The sequence below is a fragment of the Gymnoscopelus microlampas genome (genome assembly GCF_963454915.1).
Source record: "Gymnoscopelus microlampas genome assembly, chromosome: 22".
In the NCBI taxonomy this organism is placed as follows: domain Eukaryota; kingdom Metazoa; phylum Chordata; class Actinopteri; order Myctophiformes; family Myctophidae; genus Gymnoscopelus; species Gymnoscopelus microlampas.
The window spans coordinates 4,220,044-4,244,407 of NC_139959.1; the positions used below are offsets into that span (position 1 = coordinate 4,220,044).

Genomic DNA, 24,364 nt, shown 5'->3' on the forward strand with positions numbered 1-24,364 from the left:
ATTTCCAGTTGACATAAATGGACATTTGTGGTTGGAAGTGCTACTAGATAGACTGACAAAACAAAATCTTCTGTACTCTCTTCCTTCTCTTGCTGTGAAAATAAAGATAGTCAGGATCTCCTCTCTTCTTCTCTGATCAACTAAAGATGTGCGTTGGTCGTCCCACAGAAAGAGAGCTCATCTCACACAATATACTACAACAGTCTGTTGTGAGGCCGGTTCAAAGTGGTTAAAGTGAAGTGGGTCTGTCAACTTGTTTCAGTTTAATGTCTTTCTAATGCATAAATTGGAGAAGTTCTAGCCTTAACCACATGAATTGAGGTCTTTCCAAATGGGTTCCAAGTGATCATGTGTATCTCATAAGATAAACCCTGATGAGGCAGTGAAATGCTGGTGGTGGCCAAAACCGAAAAAGGAACGACGAGTGATTCGCTGTTTTCACAAACGTTTTTGAAGGGCTACTGAGGGTTTCACATTAGCTGGTACCTGAATAAGAAATCAAATGTATCATGCTGTAAAACACACTCACTGAAAAAGGTTACAAGTCTCGCTCAACTAACACTATTGCAGTGGCCGTTTCCATTACATTTTACGACCACAAGGTGACAATGTTTTGTATCTGCAACACAATGAATAGAAGAAATAGAATAATGGACAAAACATCCGCCTGTGCCTGTTTTGTTTATTACTTCCCTACTGATATCAGATCCATGCTGAGAACTAAAACATATGTCAACAAAGCTCTCAAGCAAACATTAAACTACAAGGCCAATAAAGCTACTTGTGTGTTAAAATGCCCCTCATCATATCACAAGATATCATATTTATATTAAATGGAAATGCAAAGACAATAAGATGACATACTAAAGACAAATAAGATTTATTTTATTGCATTTCAGTAACATCACTGACTGGAGAGATCCAGCAGAAATGGCCCCTGTCCTACAACTCATAACCATGATAAAAACAAACGATAAAAGTTTCCCTTACAAAAGTGAATATAAGAAAAAAATAACCAAGTGCTCTGCAGGGAAGATTATTGTGCGTAAAAGCTGTATAACATACATGTAACATAAACATAACTGTTCATCAATACAAACAATGACTGGAAGTCATTCTCAGTTACAGCCAGGGAAGGAAAGTAACCAGCGATGCTTCTGGCTTGGCTGGGCGCTCCTATGAACAATTGTTAGTGCTTTTTTGGGGGGTGGGGGGGGTGTCCTTATCCATCATGAATTGCTGTGTTATATTATTGTGTACCTTTAGTTTGAAGTATGTTCTAGTGTTCCATGTGTCCTTTGTAGCCATGATAACGGTGCTGTCTCACCCCACCCTGTGATTTATTGTGTATTATATTACATTACAGTCATTTAGCAGACTTACAATAAGTGTATTTAACATAGGAACGAAACTATTAATCACCAGAAGTCTTAAGTGCGTTCTCTTCTAAAACAAGCAACCAAGAGTATACCTAGCGCTAAGGTAAAAGTGCAATATATCAGCTACCTACTTTCTTAAACAGATGATAAATAGGAAAATCAAATGAGCAAGACCTGCAACAAAGAAGTGTATCGATTAAACAAGATCCAATCTTAAACAGATGATATAAATAGGAAAATCAAATGAGCAAGACCTAAAACAAATAAATGTATCGATTAAACAAGATCCAATAAAACAATTAAACAAGAGCTCGATTATCTGGTTCACCTGTGATCCCTGCTAGTGTCTAGCTAGCCAATAGTGTGTTGATTGTGTTTTTGATTGTTTGAATAGGCTATTAACAGTTTGCAATTAGTACAGAGGTACGATTTACAATGAGCCCTAGGGGCTTGTTTCCACTGTGGTCCTGAATGTGGTTTCAGTTCACCCGTGTTGAGTTAAGTCCCTGTGTGATGATATTATCCTCTGTGTTCTGTTCCGCATGGCCAGTTTGTAATTTGCGTTCCGTTTGGCTTCCATGTGAAACGTACAGTAATCCCATGGGTGTACTTGTGTTTCTTGTGTTTTTGTGAATAAACGGATGAATGTCAGCACTGCCTCTTTGTCCTGCATTTGGGTCCTACCAAAGCTTTGACTATACGTGACATTATCATTACGTAGGCATGCACCCCCTCACTGTCAGGTGAAAAGAAGCAGCTGGTTACTCCAGGTGTAACAGAGGAGACATGGTAGTACTGTAGTTAGGTACTGTAGGTACACTCTCCCTCCCCAGACAATGAATATGAATATATGAATGTTGTCAGCAACAAGGAACACCAAGTGCTTTGATATATATATAGTATATATAAAAACTGAGATGAATAAAAGGCACCCACTTTTCTATATCGGCCCTTTCAATTTTCTCTAAAATGTAAACTGAATCCATAGATATAAAGTGTAAAGCTGAATGTCACATTAATGAACATTAATCATCAATGCATATTATATACTTTGGCAAAAAAATAGAAAATAATCTACACTTCGCATCAAGAATAAACTCAATAAAAATGCATGTGTTTATACACACATTGACAGTGCAATGTCTGGATATGCTTAAGGCTTTGGCAGACAGGCAGAGTGTTGTGTAATGGTACAGTAGGTTCTTGGCTCAGTGCTCCAAGGTCTGATTAAAGTGCCTCTTCCCATCCAGGTACAGCATAGACTCTATGGAAGATAAAATAAATAACACAATCAATGATAACGCTATAATTGTTCATGTTAACTGGTGTAATCAAACAACTGGCATAACCAAACAGCAATTCACTGATAAAGTATAATAAAACAAAATGTAAAAGGTCAGGTCAGAGGTCTGTGAAGTTAAAACCATGTGCTAAGTCAGATAAACTGGTAATTAATTTGTGCATTGCAGTTTTAGGTTCCACAACTCACTCAACAGAATTCAGCAACAGTGAAACATTAAATGCCATTATCTAACATTTAGAACTTCTGTTGTAGTTTAGAATAGTCAAAATAATTTACAACATATGTTATAAAAACTAAAATATTATTTTGTTTCTACAAACCTTCAAGATGACTAGTGACCATGACTGATAAACTTAATCAAAATATCTAGATCTGCTATTTTCAAAGGTTTTTTTTTACATTTGAAAACTTGTGATATGGGACCTTCTGCATAATTTGATGACATTACTTTTGTACTTATTTGTTTTGTACTCAAGTAAATTTTGAATACCAAACTTGTACTTGTAACAGACTATTTCTACAATAGGGTATTGATATTTATACTTAAGTAAAAAATGTGAGTACTTAAAAGCCATGTGTAGTGTGTGTGTGTGTGTGTGTGTGTGTGTAGCAGTGGGTGCCTAACCTCCGTAGGTCTTGGGGACGATGTTGGGGACTTCGGTGTCTGTGGCGAAGGTGAAGTGAAACACGTTGGTGGTGTTGTGCTGCTGGGTCAGCGGGTCCATGACCTCTGTGTGAACTCTGACCTGGATGCTCTTCGCTTCGGTGTAGCACACCTGCCAGACAGACAGAGCAGTCGATGGTCCGACTCAGAATGTGCTTTAATAGTACAATGAAGGTCTGCTAAAATATATTCAGATACAGTGGGCATGTATGTACATACAGTATAGGACCACAACACACACACACACACACACACACACACACACACACACACACACACACACACACACACACACACACACACACACACACACACACACACACACACACACACACACACACACACACACACACACACACACACACACACACACACACCTGTGATGAGAGCAGCAACAGGGAGCCGATCTCCACAGGCCTCTGGAACAGAATATCATCCACAGCTACCAGGTTGGGACGACAGCCTCTGTAACAACACACAGCATGGTCACATTCATTCTGACAAGATCCATCACATGGAAAAATAGCTTTCAAAATGTTAATTTAACCACCGCTTGAAAACAAGCGTCCCGATTCTAGGGGGCAAATATTTGCCAAAAATAGCAGATCTACAAGCTCACTGCAAAGATATTTGGTGTAGAGGGGAAAAAGCAGGGGGTCGATTATTGACCCCTTAGGGACTCTAGTCAACAAAGTAAATGTATACAGTATTTTGTTGCTGTCGGGCAGAATCCTCCTACTCCTCCTAATCCGCCCTACTTGATCATACTACAGCGTCACATAAAAGTACCAAAAGTAGCAGATCCACAAGCTCGAAAAGCGGCTCAAAAAGCGTCTCGAAAAGCGTCGCGTTTTGAGCTTGTAGATCTGCTACTTTTGATGTTTTTTTATTTGAATCCTGAAAAGTAACAGTTTTGGACATGAGGTTTTCCACCCGACAGAGACGATAATGATTTAAGTGTTTAAACAGATCAAGTTTAAAGATATTTGAGTGATAAACGATGAAAATATGTTTTTTTATTCCTGTTTAAAAGTCTGTCTGCGTGTTACTGTGGTCTCTCTAACATGAACACTCACCCATACATGCAGGCGTTGGCCCAGCCCAGCTCGTAGGCTTTCCTCATCAAGAAACCTCCGAAGATCCTGTTGAAAATGTTCCTCTCCTAGAGAACACACCCGCATGGAGACATTAAACAGTTGGGGAGACCTTCCTACTCTGACAGACACAGGGCTTTGCACAGTCCATGAATGAATGGTTTATCTCAAGTCCTCCTTTAGCCCGAGTCGGTTTCACAGTCTCTTTCGCCCTCCAGATATTGTACACACACTCAGCTGTAGACAGATCTAGCCTGAACCAGAAGCGTAGCCACCGTAGGTAACCGGAACACTCACCCCAAAACACACTCGCCCCAGTTTTTTCTGCGGGCTGCTCGCCCCAAGCGGTTCTTGTATTCTTGTATTCGTTTTACTGAGGTTAAGGTTAGGAATATGTTTAGGCATAGTTTTGCTGAGTTTAAGTTTAGGAATAAGGCTAGGTTTAGGCATAGTTTTACTGAGGTTACATTTAGGAATAAGGTTTGTTTTAATCATAGTTTTACTGAAGTTAAGTTTAGGAATACCTGGTGAAGACCGTTCCGAGGTCGCCGGATTAGACCCGGAGAGATCGTGTTTTGGGGTGAGCGTTCTTGTATTCCCACAGTAGAGGCAATGCAGGCAGCTGCCTGCCCAAGTGAGCTCTTGCCTGCCCTGGCCTGAAAGACTGACAGAGGGAGAAAAAATAAACTAAAACGCTTTACATCTCTGCTTAACGATAGATGGACAGGGAGCAAATCGCCTCCCCCCAGAAAATACTCCAAACGTGTGCATACTGTTGGAGCGTCAAAAACTGCATGTCAATTTCTGTTTAAGAGTGCTGTCGCAGTGATTAGGCGACTGATATTGCTTAACAAAAGACTGGGCAAGTGGGCAGGCAGGGCACCAATTCACGCCCTCAACACCTTCACTGAAATTAGTCATTATGCTCTCACTGTGTGTGGCCAGTGAGAACGGCTGCATTCATTAACATAGAGCAGAAGAAAATCTGCGTCTGTGTGCTTGCACGCCTGGTGGATTTTAAGCGTTAATGTTCACCCCCGAACCACCACCACATACTTGACTCCTCTTAACGGAGCATTCCTGCATCTCACCTGAGGATGGCAGATCTCCAATCCTTTGACTTTGGCATCTTCCATCCACACAGAATTAGGAGGCAGAACCCGACTCCGGAAACTCACTGTCCTAGAAGAGAGCACAGACACAGACATGCACAGTCAATACAGATTGAGTGTGTCTGTAACATCTTACACCGTGATATGTGTGTGTGTGTGTGTGTGTGTGTGTGTGTGTGTGTGTGTGTGTGTGTGTGTGTGTGTGTGTGTGTGTGTGTGTGTGTGTGCGTGCGTGCGTGCGTGCGTGCGTGCGTGCGTGTGTGTGTGTGCGTGTGTCTGTGTTTATGGATGTATGTGTGTGTCTATGTATGGATTTCGTACTTAGAATCCAGGGTGTTGAGGAACAGACTGTGTACGATCTTCCTCTCTTCACTTGCAGGAGCCACCTTCAATAGCGACGCAGTACTCAGCTCCACGCGACGGATCTTATTGTCTGGATGGACATACACATACACGCGCACGCACACGAGAGAGGAAGAGGAGGTTACAAGTTGGTCATTACGATGTATAAATTGGGCTTAACCACTTTGAACCTGCTGTCCCTATTTTGGGTTTAAGCAACATTTTAGAATTGAAAAAATTATCTAAATATCAGGTCTACAAGCTCACAACGCATCGCAGTGTGCTTATAGATCTGCCATTCTTTTTCCTATTCATCCTAGGATAAAGTATATAGGGTTTATGTGGTTAAGACTGACAGATTGTTGCCCAACATACACTTGTACAGTCACGTTTACATGCATGTCCATCAATAAATTGCCTCTTACTCTCTCCTTCCTGGAACAGCTTCTCCTCTTCTGGCCCCTCAGGCTTCAGTGGATTCACAAAAGCTGCCCTGTGGGTACAATAGAAATAGTAAATTAAAGCAGAAGTAAGTAAAGTAAGTAAAGCAGGAGAAAAGTACAGCCCTCAGTCCAGAGCCACCAGAGTGATAAACGACGTGGGGGGACATTAATGATGGGCGTGGCCAGACGTCACAACTTTTGGTCAACTTTCGCTGTGTTGCCTACACAGTACACACCAATCAGCATTGATGGGTTTCACTTGGTGTTGTTGTGGCGTTCAGTGTTAAAGAGCCATTCACACAGTCTGGGACAGAGCAGACAGAGAGACAGTGCTCAGAGTGGCCAATACACAAATATGTAGGCTAGGTATCCAGACTGAATTGTGGGGAGGCATTTTAACTGGCAAACCCAACCCCCCCCCAGCACACATGCCGTAGTCCAGATGTACGACAGGAGGACAAAGGTAGGGGTGGACAACTTTAGCCTGAGATGTCTGCATTACGCCGTTCTACAAGCTCACAAAGTGTCACACTGTTATGCGGAGTGACTTGTAGCACTGATATCTTCACTGGCGTGCAACGAAATATAAAACAGCCTTTATGTTAACATGAGATATTTGTCCCAAATGAAGAGCTACCGGCAGAATAGTATGACATGTCATGTCACAATGATATGGTAACAAATTGTTGAAAAGGGAAGAGAGAATGATATATTAAGAAGCGAGAGAGACTGTAAAACAGAAGCACGGTTTGAGGTGACCGAGCGGAGAGGAAGGAGAGGAAGTTTACATGAGTACACAGGTCACATGTTTAACCACCTCTTGTTCTCTGGGTCTCTGGCCACCATGACAAATGTAGCATCCAGAATAGGACTGTAAGCTCCGTCATGGTACTGGAAAACATAAGCAGTCACATCACAAACACCCAAGAACAATATAATTTAACATTATCACATACCCTATCCATATCTGTATACAGACAGACTGTACTGTATAGTATTATTGTGCATTAGTGTGTGTGTGTGTGTGTGTGTGTGTGTGTGTGTGTGTGTGTGTGTGTGTGTGTGTGTGTGTGTGTGTGTGTGTGTGTGTGTGTGTGTGTGTGTGTGTGTGTGTGTGTGTGTGTGTGTGTGTGTGTGTGTACCTGAGACATGTGCATCTTGGCTTCAATGGAAGTCTTCCCCACCCATGTCACGTGACCGGTGAACTTGATGTCACAGTCAGGGTAGACGGTATGCTTCCTCATGTCTGTCATCACAAACGACACAAAATATATACGCATTACCTTCAGCCACAGGGGCCAAGTCTTTAGCAACAGATGACGTAATGGAGCTGAACAGTTACTAACTAATGAGCAGTTAGGTATACAGTATAGTATAATAATGGGACTGATTTTCTACAGTTTCTAAGTAGATTTTTGCCTTATATGTGTTGGCCCCTAGAGCAGACGCAGAGATTCTGACTGGAACAGTGATGTCACTGTCTCTATCGGTGAAGAAAGCGGCCGTGTAGGAAATGGGTTCTCAACCTTTTCAGGCTTTTTTCTCCAAATTATTTGGGGGGGTCCCCAGATGATTAGCTTAATGTGCAACATTGTTTTCTTACTCAACAGTAAACAAACCAACATACAGAATAAGTGTATACAGGGTATCTGCACATTTCTACAGTTACAATTTAATGACTTTTAAGACCTTTTTAATACCAAATTAGCCAAATTGTCAAATGTTATATTACATAAGAAACAGGCAAACATTGTGAAAATAGCCAATCTACAAGCTCACAACGCCCAGTGCGAGGCATTGTTAACTTGTAGTTCTGCTATTTTCACAATATTTATCTGTGGAACCGAGTCAAACTAAATGTAACGCCTACAATTCCAAGAGCTTGTCAGGGTGGGGGGGGGGGGTTCCCAGTTCAAATATGATTCTTTAGGGGGTCACGGCCTGAAAAGTTTGTGAACCCTTAGACTACACCAGTGGTTAGGTCCCACTCCATTACTGCCCTCCAAGAAAGACGCCGCCATGAACAAACCTTCAACAATTGACTATTTTGGTCACACAGAGGACATTTTTATTATTCTCAGCATTATTAAAAAGCCTTTGACTGCAGTGTGTGTGGTGCGGTTGTCTTGTGGTATCTGGGTGCCATACCTATCTTGTCCACCAGGGCGGTAACGATGGACAGCGGAGACCGCGGCAGCGCTTCATTATGGGTGTGAGAGTAACTGATCAGTACTGAGAAGAAGGAAAGAAGACAGAAAACAGTTCTGAACATCAACTCAGACAGGGAATTATAATAAAACAATACCTTTATTTATTTGTTACTACAAACAGAAAGCACTAACACAGTTTTGTAAGAATATAGAAGAAATTACATATCGAAGCATAGAAGAAAGTAGGGAATTAATTTATGAAAAAGACACAAAAAGTGACAGAAAATGGAGGTTTCTGCCCAACAGCAACGATATACAGTATAATAACATTAACATTGTAACATTGTATACACAACGTGTATAATATGGTACCTGCTAAACTATCAAGATCCTCCAGGATTCTTCCAAACCTGTAAACAAAGAGAGATGTGATTTAGAAGCAGTTCACGAGCGTCTACTAAAATGTCTAAGTCGTAATTGTAGAAAGAGGCAGGAGTATGTTAAATGCTTACGGTGTTATTAACAAGCTTTGTCTGACTACTTTGTGTACTTATGATTGTATAGACGATAGACCCCTTAACAGACGACGTCACACTGATAAGAGCCAGTATGCGCGAGCAGGCCGGCACCAAATGAAACCCATTCTGTCATGTCTCGCTAGGACGCGCCTCATTAGCACAACACACAAGAGGAGGTTGAATGAACTGAAACCAGCGCACCCCGAAACAATATGTTGGGAATTGATTGCATGAAACAATCACCTGTGCTTCCAGGCTCAATGTCGGTAAACAAATAATTGGTCTGTCTATAAGAATAAGAATAAGAATAAGAATATTATTCAAAGAGTATTATTCAAAGGGTGGGGTTATGTGAGTTCCTATGCATCCTACCCTGTGTGTGTTGAGCAGGTGCAGACAAATGCTTTGCTAATTTTATTGGTATCTAGGTATAAATTATTGAGCCATTAACCTTCAGCCCATGTCTGTGGGTCTATACTACATACAGTATGTTCTTGTTAGAGCACACGCTGTATCTAATACAATTAGGTGAGTGAATATGCAGTGCCACTTTATTGCATAACCTTACTTCCGTGTTCCTGTGTAATTCAATACAGTACCTCATATTACTGACAGTGTCAGTGACTGCACTGACATTGCATTTCTTCGTATCTGTTTCACCCTGTGGCTCAGGAGCACTGTTGCCAGATTTTGCGAGAGAAATAAGCAATGAGGTCTATGAAAACAAGCCCAAAAGAAGCGACTCTGCCACATGAGCACATTAAACATATACATTGGTGATGCGACTCACTGTGAGCTTGTAGATCTGCTATTTTAAAAAGAAAATCTTGAACAAATATATTATTATTATTATAATATTATGTATTTTTAATTATTTTAACAACACAAATCTGGTCAAATATTTTCAGATGGGGGTCTGTGGACAAATCATTAGGAAACAAGTCCAAATAAGCAACTACACTTTAGAAACAAGCCCAAAAAAAACAGTTAGGGGTGACAGTACCTGACACTGTTGTGGAAGGTGAGGTACTTCTCTCTGAGCTGAGGCTGAGACCCTAGGGGCAGGTGGGCCTCCACATAGCTGTCCTTCATCCGCCTAACCGGCAGGTCACTCTGAGACTTTGCCAGCTGGGACGACAAAGCTACACGGTCCGCTAAGGCCTGCTGGTGGTCTCTGCAGGGGAGGTAGAGAGCAGAGTCGGAGAGGAAGAAATTATTAGAGTCAAAGGTGTGAGATTAAGAGTCAAGAGGATGAGTCAAAGAGGTCAGATCAGAGTGAGAGGATGAGATGAGAGTCAAGAGAGGATGAGATGACAGATGAGTTATAGATGTGAGACTAGAGTCAGAGAGGTGAGATAGTCAAAGGAGGAGTTGAGAGTCAGAGAGGTGATATAGTCAAAGGAGGAGTTGAGAGTCAGAGAGGTGAGAGATAGTCAGAGGATGAGATGAGTCAGTGGATGAGATGAGAGTCAGAGAGGTGAGATGAGTCAGAGAGATGAGATGAGAGTCAGAGAGATGAGATGAGAGTCAGAGGATGATAGTCAGGATGAGGTGAGAGTCAGAGAGATGAGATGAGAGTCAGAGAGGATGAGATGGAGAGACTCCAGATCCCACTTGCCCTGGTTTGACTCATGACCCCTCACCCCATGATGACATCCTCCTCAGAAATCATTCAAAGGTCATAAATGGTTTGGGAAAATTCCATGAGCTTGTACTTCATATACATGGTCTGCTCCCAGGCTACAAGCTGGTCTAACCAGGTCAATCACAATCTTTATGACATTGTAAACTTTATGACAGTGGTGTCCAACCGTTCGTCACAGAAGTCCAACTATGCAGGTTCATCCCAACTTAGCTACACCCAGTCATTTCATTAAGCAATTGGCTGATGTTCTTATTCTCTAGGTGATGGACTCCGCTCTTGATAGGACTAATATTATCAGACTAATTATTTTAAACTTGGATGTTAGTTTGGAGCTGTAATATGTTTATGTTAGTAATATTTATAAATAATGGAGTCTAGCTGACCAATCTACAAATCAAAATCTTTAAGAATGTATGTAAATATAATTCTAATTTATATGTTCAAAACAATTAATCCCAAATTGGGCTTTAATGGTAGGGTAAGTGATATGTTTTGGTTAAAAAAGTGTTAAATAGCTCTATATTCTGATAGTACTCATTGCTATAGTGTGTTTGTTCAGTAACGTCTCCATGACTCTCCAGCTCTTTATTAAACAGAAAATGCATTTTCTGGTCGGGATACCATACCAATTCTATCCAATGAGGATAGAGAACTCAGACAGGACACAGATTAAACAAGTAATTGGAAGTGATGGCACAAAGAAATGAGCAGACAAAATTGGAATTGGAACATTATAAAATGTAAGCTGATAAATGGGTACTCTCTCCTAATTAGCTGGAATTTTGCAACCCACCTGAAAATGTATTTTCTGTTTATTAAAGAGCTGGAGAGACGGGGAGACCCCTATTTCTGAACAAACACTCTATAGCATTAGCAATGATTACTATCACAACCTTTTAACAAAAAACGTTATGTTTTAACCAAAAAATATCACTTGCCCTACCTTTAAACAAGAGGAGGGTGTGGAATATGTGAAATCTAAACAGAGACGGAATGAAGACCTGCATAGTTGGCCCTCTGTCATGCATGACTGGCCAACAATGTGATATATTGTGTTAACAATTATCTTCTGATGAAATTCAGGCATGTCCACATGGTAGTTACTACTGCAGCGCACCAAATTATACAGTAGCTTTTACAGGAAGTCTGATCATTGCACAATACAAAAGGACAATACTAAAGTCGCTGTCCTTATCTATATGGCACAAATGATAGATAATTGGCTTATAAATAAATCAATAAACACTGGACACTGTCAAAAACGTCTAAGCTAAAAAAAAAAAAGAACATGCCCAATGCCCAGATCCTGAAGATATTCAGTACTTTTAATACATGATTGTTTCAGTACCTCCAGTTAGTAGAAGCTCCCACGATTGCCCTCAATCTGTTGCGAACTAGAAAACAAAAGAGCCAATAAGGACATTCTCTATGTGACGTTTTGATGTATAAGTGTGTGTGTTTAAATCATGTGGAGTTTGTGTATAAAGTGTTATTTGTAATTTTCTTGTTTCATTTTGCCTCAATCAAAACACCAGTAAACTGCAGTCTCACTTTACTGTGGTTAGGTCTGTTCGTATGTATGTATCAAGGTTAAGTGTAAACAATTCACTGAGCGATTGATATCTATTTATGTTGGCTTTGAAATGTTTAGAAATTTGCAGTTGTATTGCCAATTAAAATATTTGGTAGTGAACATCACCAGAAACATCAGCAGAAAGAACAAACATTTCTATGGTAAAACACATTACACAAGATTGAGTTTCTTTTAGAAACAAGTACAAATTTGCAATGAATAATAAAATAGTGTTGTATTATGCAACAACTTCCTCTTTGTTACATCAAATAGTTGACTGCAACTATTGATGTCCCAATCATGAGCCAATACAAAACAAGAATGTGAAAGCAGGTGGAAAAGATAAGGCAGCCCCAAGTCAACATCCGGAGCAGCCAGATAACTGACAGTCTAGCGTACGGCACTAAGACAAGGACTTTGTAGCCAAAGATGAGAAATAACAAGTCTAAAAGCAGTGCTAGCAGCCCCTAGAGTCCAAGCTGCTGGTCAAAGGGTGGTACTAGAGGAAAAGGCCACAGGGTCACCAAAATCATCTTCTGGGGTTCACAGAGGTGCACAGAACATGCCATGACAATCCAGCAGTATGTACCAGATACATTGCTATGGTAAAAGTCTTGTCATGAGCATCAATTAATAGCAAAACATTAAAATATGTTTCCAAAATACAAATAAAGAATCTTGATTTTGCTAATTAAATGAGTGGTGTTTTCATTGTTGTTGTTGTTGTTGTTGTTTTTTATGTAGATAGAAAAGTGATATGCCTATAATGAACCAATCCAGATTAATTGAGTTGAGAATACATTATATTGTTAAATCTTTCTAAAGATTTAACAGTATTATTTATTTGGAAAGTGAAGTGAAGGCTCGGACTAGAGAGACTATCGCTCTGACTGGAGAGGGTTATTTTTGTTTGTTTGGGAAGAGCGAGGGACGGGTTAACGTTCACTTGTGTGTACAATGAGGTCACATGTTGACAGCCTTTCACTAGAATGAATTCCACTATCTTGCTTTTTATCCAACATCTCTTTGCTGTAGCTCTGAGGCTAAAAATAAATCTGTGGTTCCACTAAAACTACAAACGTTAGCTTCTGGAAAAGGCATAGAAGACTGTACTTGGCAGAGAGAGGTGGTATCGGGTAAGGTTCAGACAGAGTCCACCAAAGCTTTAAGGAGGTACAGTAAGAGGTAAGCCTGTGCATGAAAGGTTCCTGTCACCAAAACTGCATTCAAGTGCATAAAGAGTACTTAACAGGAATGAATGCAGCATCATGCAGAGGAAATGCTACGGAATTAGGAGCCAATTAGGAGTCAGGTAGAGGAGTTTTAGCTGGTTAAGATTCGTCTTGATTTACCAACACACACCATTGGCCATATGTAACTGTGCATCTCCTGTGGAGAAACAAAACAGGGTCAAAGAAAGGTGAAGGGGTGAGGGGTCAGATGGTATGACTGGATGGAGGGGAGGTCTCAGACAGTGTTTTCAACTGATTCGGTCAAACTAGTCTAAGAACCACTAACTACATGAAACTACATTAATTGTTTCTCAAAGTGGGAATGCAATAGACGAATCCACAGACGCGCTACCTGTAGCTGCCTGTAGGCGGCCATTGCTGCGGTGTCGCGTCCGCGTAACGTTGACACCGCAGCAATGGCTGCGCGCAAGGCAGCGCTCTGTGGATTTGTGTATAGCTCAAACGACATAATTTGGTTGAAAATGCGGAATATATTCAGAGAAAAAGTCTAACAAACTAAGATACCTTGTCAAGGCTGCTATAGCAGTGTTATCACTGAGTGACTAATGATTACAAATGTCAGTAGTGATGGGACGTTCATGAGAGATTTGTTCTAAATGATTCGGTCTTTGGCGTGAACGAGAAGTAACTCGGTCACTTCCTGAAATTATTACGTTCAGGGCAGGCATTCATGGAAGTCAGTACTCAGTACTACATGAGGACGGAGGCGGGCTGTTCTACCCATGACAAACTGCGGTAGGCTTTTACACTAGACATGCGTGCATTGCATTGCATTGCAATTTGAATAGAAATAAAGATGTATTGTTCCTGGACAAAAGACAGCTATTGGTCAATTAACACAACATTTCAGTATGAAAATAAATAAATATGCATGGTCCTAGGACCTAGACAAAGGACAGGTACTGTAGGTACTGGTCAATTAACACGTTTTACTATTCATGAACAACATTAAGTTGCTTTGGACATGATTTGGAAATCAATAATCATGTGAGTGTACTGACTTAGGCTGCTAAAATAATGAATTTGTGGAAATAATTCTCGACTGATAAAAAAAAAGAGCGTGAATGACAGTGCTGTGTTTCTGTGCAGTCATGTCATTGGGATCGGATGCACACCACACAGTGCATGCATACAGTAACCACTTCTGAACGCTGAACGTGAATGAATTATTTGAACTGACTGCTTTGTCCTCGTCAAAAACATCCCCCTCCCCTAAACTTGTCTACTGTTTGCACAACGCAACGCACATCTGTGGCCACAACACAAACAAAACAAATGACACTGGCCTGGCAGTGGCATGTCAAAACACTTCCATGACATTGGTCTACACACATTATGCGTATGCAGATGTATACTGTTGACTGATCTGCAAACAATGGAGAGCTATGCTTAATGTACACATTGCCTGTGTCAAAATAGCCAAACTAACAAGCTCACAAGCTAGATCTGCTATTTTGGTCATATGACACTGTCTTATGATGACAAAGTATATCAATCTGGCTTTATGGAGATAGTATATGTCACTGATTAGAGATCGAGAGCTTCCCTCCATCACAGTCAGTGTGAAGTGAACCAGGTTCTGGGGGTCAATCATTCAAATCAAAAACGGTCATGCAGATTATCCAATTAGTTGTGTTTTCCACCTACCTTCGATCATGTCCGGAGCCATGCCCTGCTGAGACACGCCCCGAGCACAGAACGCCCTGGACGCAGTGGACCGCAGCAACAGGAACCTGAACCAGGGAACATGGCATCAACTAGTGTATATACTTACAACTACATTATGAGCCTACATCCTGTTCTAATTATAGACGTAAAACGTAAACAGGCTGGGCTGCCAGCAGAGCACACATGTCTGTCATCTCTTGGCAGAGGCACAGATTAGAGGGTACATGAGGACACATGATGTCTGGTCTTCATCCTGTTGATAGACAGGTCCTGACAGCTGCCCATACTGTACATGAGCGTGGTTAGCAAGCTGCTGGTTCAGTGATTTCTACAGTTTCAATGAGTTATTCAAAAAGAAGCTGGCACACCCCTGCCTCACCCTATGTATAAACAAGTCTCCACCCACGTGGGGCCAGCCAGGGTATACATTATACCCTGGCTGTCCATAATCCATAATCCATAGTCCATAATGCAGTTAATTTCTTTACATCTATACATAGCTTCCAACAATATGTAATTAGAGACAATCTACATAAACCCATATACCATACATTAACCTTAACCCATACACAATCATCATAACAAGGCAGGTCAAACAAACTTCAGAGAGATGTGGATGTGGTACAGTATGTGGATACATACTAAGCTGGTTAGCAGATGTGCTAATCGCCAGAGTACAGTATCAACAGCAGGAGCATACCTCTCAACCCTAGTCCTTACCTCAACATAACAGTTATATCTAGCTATAACAACGTATCACACTAACCTTGGTGAGAGCATCTCAGAGCACTGTTGATACTACTACCGACACAAGAAGACCAGATGACGAGGGTGATCTTGGTGATCTCTTTCCACAGCAGTGACAATAGCACGGATACTTCCTGGCTGTCAGTGTAGCCCCGCCCACTAATGACGTCACGTAGGTTTAGTCCTGGGCATAGGGGTCCCAAGACATACGAGTCATACCATCAAAATAAATAAAAAAGGAACTTTAATTAATTATTTCAAAATAAATAAATAATAGAGAAATGCCTCATTTATATATTATATTATATGAGCAGTCACACATCACTCTGAAGATGGTCCATTTGTAGCCCTGATACATACATGACAGTCATGGATGAACTTCAACCTGGTGCTTGCACTTTCTCCATTTACGCCCGTATATCTACATACATGTCAAAAATGTCTAATATATATTACTAACCCCATGGCCACGGATGTTACAATACTGTATGGGCTCTCAGAAGTACCCGTATGTGCCGTATTATTCAATAAAAATCATCGATCCGATCGGTGGTCATTTTCTCCGTATTTTTGGCAGACGCTTTCAACTACACGACCCTATCGGTTGGGAGGTAGATTACACTCTGATACATTATAACTCTATGAGAAAATAACCACCGATTGGATTAAAATGCTTTTTATTGAACAATACAGAAGATATGGGTACTTCTGAGGGCCCGTACACAATTGCAACACCCGTGGCCATAGGGCAAGCACTTTATATTTGAAACCTGAACGTGTATGTAGATGTACGGGCCAAAAAGGCAGAACGTGCAAACACCAGGTTGAAGTTCTTCCATGAGCAGTTCATCATCAGTCAGACTGGATCAAATTGATTGATTGATTGATGTACTTTATTTAGTAAGACATGAGAACAACAGTACATGGAAGTACAAATTCACAATACAAGGTCTACTAAACTGGAAGACTCATAAAAGCACTGAGCTTGTTTCAAATGAGTTCCCCATGCACACAAATCATGATGACATATAAGAGACAGACAGATATACACAACTACTATAACTATCTATGATAGTCTTTATCCAAGGCTATTCCATTTGTATAGATTCTGAACTTGTGAATTTATAAACAAATTCCAATACATTGCATTCTTTGCTTTGCAGGTTGCAGATCCAGTTCAGCCACTACTAGCCTTGAAACAACAAGACTGTCATATTATATGACCGTATGTGATCCAAGGCTATGGAATATGGAAACGGTGTGTGTCTGTGTGTGTGGATCAGGTGTGGATGCAAATTATCGGATACTGTAGGCGGGCTCTCCAGACAAGATCAGTAGAGTAGATAGACCCAGCAGTAAATAGAAACCTAGGTCTGGTACATAGCGTTAGAAGAAGTTAACTCCTTCTAACGCTATGGACCTAATAGACTTAATAGAAACCCAGTTTTCCACAGGTACTGCGGATTGTGCGGAAAGTCCGTCTGAGTCATGAATAACGGTTTTGTTCCTCCCTTATGTTTTTGCTTTGATCCCAGGATGCTTTGATCCCAGTCTAGTCATATTAATTAGTAGATTAAACTCCAACAAAATAAAGAGTGGTGACATGCAAGGTTATTATAGTTTAGCCATTTTTTTTTTTGTTAAAGGTTTTTGAAAATGTTGTGACAAAGACTAAAACTATGGACATTTTGCACATGGTTTTAGTTAGTTTTGTAAACACTCAGTTAGAATAGGTATTTTTTTCCCTGCCATATAGTGCTTTCTTGGGTTTAAAATCCTCTCAACAGACCTTGTATCGAACTGTACTTCCCTGTGCAAACTGTTAATAGAGTATTACATCAATCAATCAAAGAGTTTATTTATTTGTTTAGTTTCAGATACTGGTGACGCATGTCCACACCATCGTCTCTGATTGGGCGGAACGTGCAGAGTTCCGGGGTTAACGGTCCCGCCCCGCCGGGGTCTAGATTATAAAAGCCCAGCAGAAACAAAGAGCACTTCAGTCCAGCTGATCTTGACCCATAAAAGGGTGTTTTTGCTGCATGCCAGTCTACCGACTAACGCGCACGGATCCCCACCAGGCTCATAGTGGAGGGTAACCCCCCTATAAGCGAATGAAGAAAATTCTCCTGCTTCACTTCACATACAGAGGTCTCGTAAGAAAAGGGAAAAAGAGTAAAAGAAGAAAATGGACAAGTATAAGTTACGGAAGGCTGAGCCCAAGGACGTGCCTGACATACTGCGACTCATAAAGGTTAGTAGGCCTCTTGCAGTGTTGTTGTTGCGGTCTGGATGCAGGGTTGCCACATTTTGTGAGAAATGAGCAAACGGGTCTGGGAAAACGAGCCCAAAAAGAAGCAACTAGGGCACTTTAAACCCATAATATACGGTATACATTGAAAATAGCCGATATACAAGATCACAACGAGCTTGTAGATCTGCTATTTTCAAAACATCTTGAAATAAAATGTGGAATATTTGGAGTATTTTTGAAACATTCTAACACAAATCTTGTATGGGGCTCCCTGGCACAAAACATTGTCATATGGGGAGGGGGTAGGGACAAATGCATATTCATTTGGGGGTACATGACATGAAATTATTTGAGAACCATTGGTTAAAAAAAAATCAAATAAGCCACTACACGTTAGAAACGAGCCCACATTTTCTTTTTCAAGCAACCTTACAGAAATGGAAGCCCAAAGTCTCTTATGATAACAGTTGGAATAGATTTGGAGGATGAGATGAGATTCTAGGAAGTCCTCCTCCTCCCCCATCATGAGCTTAAACCTTGTAGAGTGAGTGTATGCATGGCTGCCTGGCCGTTGGGGCGGCATCATGACACCCAGATGAAGATCAGATAAACCTCTAATCCTCTATGATGAGGACATTTACCCGAACCGTTCGACGATGGACCAGTGTTTCCAGATTGCTAGATGAAAACAAGCTCTAAAGAAGCGACTTAACACATGAGCACTTTTATACATGCTATTTATGAAAACATGTGCTTGTAGATCTGCCATTTTCACACAAAAAAATACATTCATTTGGGGGTCCATAACATGAAAAAATGTTTGAGAACCACTGGTTCAAGCGATATTATGAAGCAAGCCCAAATAAGTAACTAAACTTTAGAAACAACCCCCAAATTGCAGACATGGCAACACTGCGACGGACGTGTACTATGGTGCGATGACGAATGTTTGAGGAAGCTCTTTGTTGGCTTGGCTCATTTCCTCATCATGATGCTGGTCTACCCGGATACAGGAATGCCTAATATGGTCATGGTCCATCTCACATCTAGGTTTAGCCACTTACAAAATCCTCTTACACTTGGTCACAATCTGGTATTTTGGAGAAATAAATAGGCCTACATTAATTAAATGAAGAGTGTTTGCCTATAATGGCAAGCCTTTTAACTAGTTCTCTCTTAATAAAGTTGTTTCTTTTTTATTTTGTTGTAATGTGACTTGAGTTCCAAGAAAATCACTATATAAATTGGCTGTAGTATTATTAAAAAGCCATGTTATGGTTTGGCATAGTCTTTAAAGTTAGTTTTTGTTATGGAACTTTGTTTATATATTTTACAACAGACACAATGTCTTGTGTGATGATAATGACACACTCAGGATTAATCCGTATTTCTGTCTATTTTAGGAACTTGCAAAATACGAAGAGATGGAAGATCAAGTTCGTCTGACTGAGAAAGGTGAGCGTTTTCTTTTTTCCCCCATCTATAACTTATGCAACATGTAAACAAACAGAACACACACCTAAGTGCACGCTCGCCAAAGTGCTTACAAACTTTACTGTTTGCAGACCTCCTCGAGGACGGATTCGGTGACCAGCCATTTTACCACTGCATCGTGGCAGAAAGCCAAGGAGAGGAGAGTGGTAAGGAGATCTCTACATGCACACTGTCACATAATAGTAAACTGCAGCCAACATGGCGCACCCTCCCCATTCCTCTCCCCCACAACAACACGCCACCCTGGAGCACTAAACCACCTGAGGGGTGTAAACTTAAGTTATGATTACATTTAGCTCAGTATCTCTGACTACAGTAATGTTTTTAGTGCTTTTAGTCAGTATTTATTTACTGTGTTGAGACTGTCTACATGAGAGGTATCAGAGGTATAATTTCAATGTACAGATATTTGCATTTATTTATATTATACTGTTCAGACTGATGCTAGGTTCTTGGTTTACCTATGATCCTAGATTACCGAGGCACTACACTGTCTATGCATTTGATATGTGTTTACCCTGCTCACTGTAAGTCGCTCTGGATAAAGAGCGTCTGCTAAATGCCTAAATTGTGAATATCTTCATAAGATGATTGAAAATGTCAATATGTCAGTCTGGTAGCAAAAACTAAAAAGACGGTATCTTCACACACGCATCACGTGACATTAAAAACACAAAGCTGATGTTTGTGTGCATGTGGTCTTCTGTTCAGGTCCAAAGGTAATGGGGTTTGCGATGTACTACTTCACCTATGACCCCTGGATCGGCAAACTACTCTACCTGGAAGACTTCTTTGTCATGCAGGAGTACAGAGGTGAGTGACTCTTTTCAGTAGGCAATCATTTTTGCACAATCGTTTCCATGTTAAGTGGTTATACGTTTTCAAAAATAGTGGAAATCTAGGCAGATCTACAAGCTCGACGTGTTGTGAGCGTGTAGATTGGCTATTAAAAAATATTATTTTGATTATTGGTATTGTTTCAAAGCCTTTTAAAGCTACACAATTAAATCGTTAATCACAATTATTTTTAGGACAAATTGACGATAAAGTAAAAATTCATAATCATGACAGGCCTAATGTAAAGGGGATAGATTCTGTAATACATATTTACCCTTTGGCCGACACTTTTATACAAAAGTGCCTCATTCACTGTCTCAGGTTGCCAGTAGTTATTTAATTGCTTTGTTGTTAACTTGCGTTTCCCCCAATTTCTTCCCCCATCCAGGGTTGGGAATCGGATCAGAGGTGTTGAAACTCCTCAGTCTTGTGAGTACACTTTTATTTAATTTTTTGAGAGGGAGAGAGAGACACATTGAAATAATTGACTCCCATCAAGTGTTCATGCTGTATGTTCTTGACATCAATGACCCCCCCCCCCCCCCATTCCTCACAACTCCTCCCTCTCTTGTCCTTTTCTTGCACTTTAATATGCTTGAAGTGTTCGTGTGTAATAAAGCACACCCTTGAACCTTGACTTGGTATTTGCACCTTCTGACTTTGTTCATCCCCTCCGTCCCAACTTCCAGACTGCGATGAAGACGCGCTGCAGCAGCATGCACTTCATCGTGGCCGAGGACAACAAGAAGTCCATCGAGTTCTACAAGCGCCGCGGCGCCGAGGATCTCTCTCAGGAGGAGGGCTGGCGGCTCTTCAGGTTCGACAGCGACAGCCTCGTGAAGATGTCCACCCCTGCGGAGGAGTGACCGAGCTGTCCCCCCCACCCCATGCAGGCTCGAGCAGTGCTGCTGGAGGTCCCACGCGGGTTCAAAAGTCGGGGGTGTCGGACGAGAAAATGCATGGCGATGTCGTTCAAACCTGGCACTGTCCTGATGTGTCTGTCATTTGGCTTTGTTCAGTGGCTTCCGATCAGGCGTGATGATGATCTGTTAAAACGGGCAGATCTGAGATTTGTGTCTTTGAATAGCTGGTTATGTACCCCATAGGTATCGGGAAGAGTGGGCACTAAGGAAAAGTGGGCACCTCGATGTAAAATTGGCTATTTTCCCCAAAATGTTAAAAAAACAAAATGTTTGGAAAATGGTCTTAAGTAATGTAAAGCATACATGATTAGAACATGCTTGAACATTCGCCAATTAAGGCTTAATATTTATTTTAATACAATTGCTACAAAACCTGTTTATCCAATCATTTTGGGCATAAACAAGAAGTTGATGGATACATTTAGGTCTGATAATTGTCTCCGCCAGAGGTGGAGAGTATGTTTTCGTCTCCGTCCTTCCGTGTGTCCGCCAAGCTAACATTGGTCAAGCTTCACGTGACAATATGTTGAAAGGGTGTGCTTTGATTGGCTAGCGAGACGAAATAGAAACCTCCAAATAGGTGTGTCACTTCAAAAAATCATTTATATTTTTTGAAGTGAGCTTCCATCAGCCAAGCTAACATTGGTCAAGTGACACGTGACAATATGTAATATAAATAGGTAAGACAGGATTAATCAGGAACAGTACTGGTGGAGACCTGTGCTCCGAGGAGCACATTTTCTAGTTATGTACTCTGCATGTTCAAATCATGTATAATTTACATTACTTCAGACCACTTTTCAAATGTATAAAAAGAAAAAACATTTTGGACAATTACCAATTTTAGATCAAGGTGCTCACTCTTCCTAGTGCCCACTCTTCTTGTATCCACCCCATATAATGGAATTGGTCGTTTGCACGGGCATGGCTCAAACTCTGTATATATGACTTTGGCAGACTCTGTGACTCGCCTCTCTGTTGAACGAGGGTGTCAGAACTTAACATAGTTTAGCTTGAACGGGGGATTTTTATTGTATCTCTTGGCTAGGTTTCAGCATGCACTAATGCTAATGTAGTTAAGCATACTAACCTTTTTTAATGAGTACAGTATGTAGAAGCTTTTCTTTTAACGTAATGTCTTGCTGTTATCACAGCGATGACGCATTTAGTGATGTTTGTTTTTTGTGTGTAACACTTTGAACATGTTGACTCTGCTGATTGGAAAGAAATGTTCATGTTATTACAGCTATTAAATGGGGAAACTGATCAAACATCTTTTACTGTCTAATTCATTACACTCAAACTTAAGTACAAGTCATTTATGAGATGTGAGAAAGGATTTGTTGGCCCTAATCGCATCATGTGAAAGTAAATCTGAATTTACTTTCTTTTGGACGATGGGGTATAATTTAAGAGGCATTTTCCCCCTTTTTTTTCCTGTGGATTGTCATAGCATACCGTTAAAGAAAAATATTGTTCCTTATCTCGGAAGTGAGTTGGACCAATGTGTGACAGGTGAATAATATATCACCATATTATGGCCATTTCTGTTATTGGGAAGGTTCATATAAAAGAAACCCATCAGAGTTCCTGGATAAAGAGCCATGAGGACATTGCTCCCATTGATCACACTGCTTGGTACAATGGTAATAACCTCAGAACTTACGGGTTTTCCTTGACTCCTTAATTAGTCCAAACCACCTTCCTGTTGAGTTAGAATTTAGCTGTTAAAACATGTTTTAAAATATTTCAGTTGTCCAAATCGTTGTCGGGCAGAAACCTTATCTCCATTTTTTAGCCCTACTTGGTCTTTTGCTATATTAACTAATTTAACTGGGGAACCCCATCAAGGACCCCTAGGACCTTGATGGGGGACCTTGATAAGGACCCCATTTATATATACATAGCCTGGTAAACCATCCCAGTCGTGTGAATTCATGGTAATGTGAATGCTTTACAGTGTCAGCAACGTATACACAACAGTATAACACCTAAGGTGCCAAAAAGGAGGGGTGCTGTGACTTAAGTTATTTCTCCTGGGTAGTCGACATCTCTAAGAGCATAAACATTATGTAGCAATAACATCTAATGTAAACATAGTGTGAGCATGCAAAAGCATGCAGGAGCAGTAAAGTGACCTGTGGCCCCAAAGAGTGAAGTCTGTTGGCAGCAGTGGTGTAAAGTAACTTAAGTACTGTATTTACATTTACGTATTTACGTAATTTCCAATTGTCTGTACTTTTACTTCTACTCCACTACATCTCAGAGGCAAATATTATACTTTTACTCCACTACAATTATTAGAAAACTTTAGTTACTAGTTATTTTGTAACTTTTACAAGAGTCCCACTGAGCATTTTTTGGTCTATTAGACGTCTAAAATACGTCTAAGGGGTAGGCTAAAACAGGGTTATAATTGGTCTACTGGTGAAAGTTTTTTAGCGGTCTAGGCTTAGCCTAGACGTTGATTAGCTGTTTTTTAAACGTCTATTTATAGACCGTCTATATTATAGACGTTGAAATGACGTCTATAATATAGACGGTCTATAAATAGACCTTTAAAAAACAGCTAATCAACGTCTAGGCTAAGACTAGACCGCTAAAAAACTTTCACCAGTAGACCAATTATAACCCTGTTTTAGACGGACGTCTAATAGACGACTATTGCTCAGTGGGGTAGTATTTCTAAATTGGGATATTGAAACTTTTACAAGTAAAACATGTGAGTAGGCCTACTTTTTCCACCACTGGGAGCTGTAAAGTGACCTGTGCCCCATAAGAGTGAAGTCTGTTGGCAGATAAGTCAAAAACAAGCCCACTCACCCACCCCACCCCACCCGACCCCTCCCCACTACATCTGATCTCTCACCATAGAGTTTGTTTGGATATAACAGCTAAATTTACATCACCGACCTTGGTGTAACCTCATTCAGAACCTTCCTTCATCTGCTAGACTGCACGCACA

At 40.7% G+C, this 24,364-nt stretch overlaps 2 protein-coding genes across 3 annotated transcripts; one reads left to right on the plus strand and one right to left on the minus strand.

Moving 5' to 3' along the window:
* Positions 1-864: 864 nt before the first annotated feature.
* Positions 865-16,038, minus strand: acot9.1 (acyl-CoA thioesterase 9, tandem duplicate 1). Its single transcript, XM_084048560.1, has 16 exons — positions 15,911-16,038; positions 15,124-15,209; positions 13,586-13,612; positions 11,999-12,044; positions 10,009-10,179; positions 8,860-8,897; positions 8,486-8,569; positions 7,480-7,583; positions 7,155-7,228; positions 6,320-6,387; positions 5,874-5,985; positions 5,532-5,622; positions 4,423-4,508; positions 3,724-3,811; positions 3,308-3,458; positions 865-2,643 (listed from the first exon to the last, which is right to left on the minus strand). Exons 1-16 carry the CDS (start codon positions 15,922-15,924, stop codon positions 2,588-2,590), a joined length of 1,296 nt encoding a protein of 431 aa, XP_083904686.1. The 5' UTR covers positions 15,925-16,038; the 3' UTR covers positions 865-2,587.
* Positions 16,039-17,879: 1,841 nt separating this feature from the next.
* LOC311038997 (diamine acetyltransferase 1-like) lies at positions 17,880-22,670 on the plus strand. 2 transcript variants are annotated; one of them, XR_014600120.1, is made up of 7 exons: positions 17,880-18,145; positions 19,549-19,600; positions 19,711-19,785; positions 20,351-20,452; positions 20,865-20,905; positions 21,166-21,824; positions 22,133-22,670. XR_014600120.1 is itself a non-coding variant. In XM_084048627.1 (6 exons), the coding sequence occupies exons 1-6, from the start codon at positions 18,080-18,082 to the stop codon at positions 21,340-21,342; spliced, it is 513 nt and encodes a 170-aa protein (XP_083904753.1). In that variant the 5' UTR covers positions 17,880-18,079; the 3' UTR covers positions 21,343-22,670. The 2 variants fall into 2 exon arrangements, 1 of the variants encoding a protein (XP_083904753.1); XM_084048627.1 differs by having other exon boundaries at positions 21,166-22,670.
* The last annotated feature ends 1,694 nt before the right edge of the window (positions 22,671-24,364 follow it).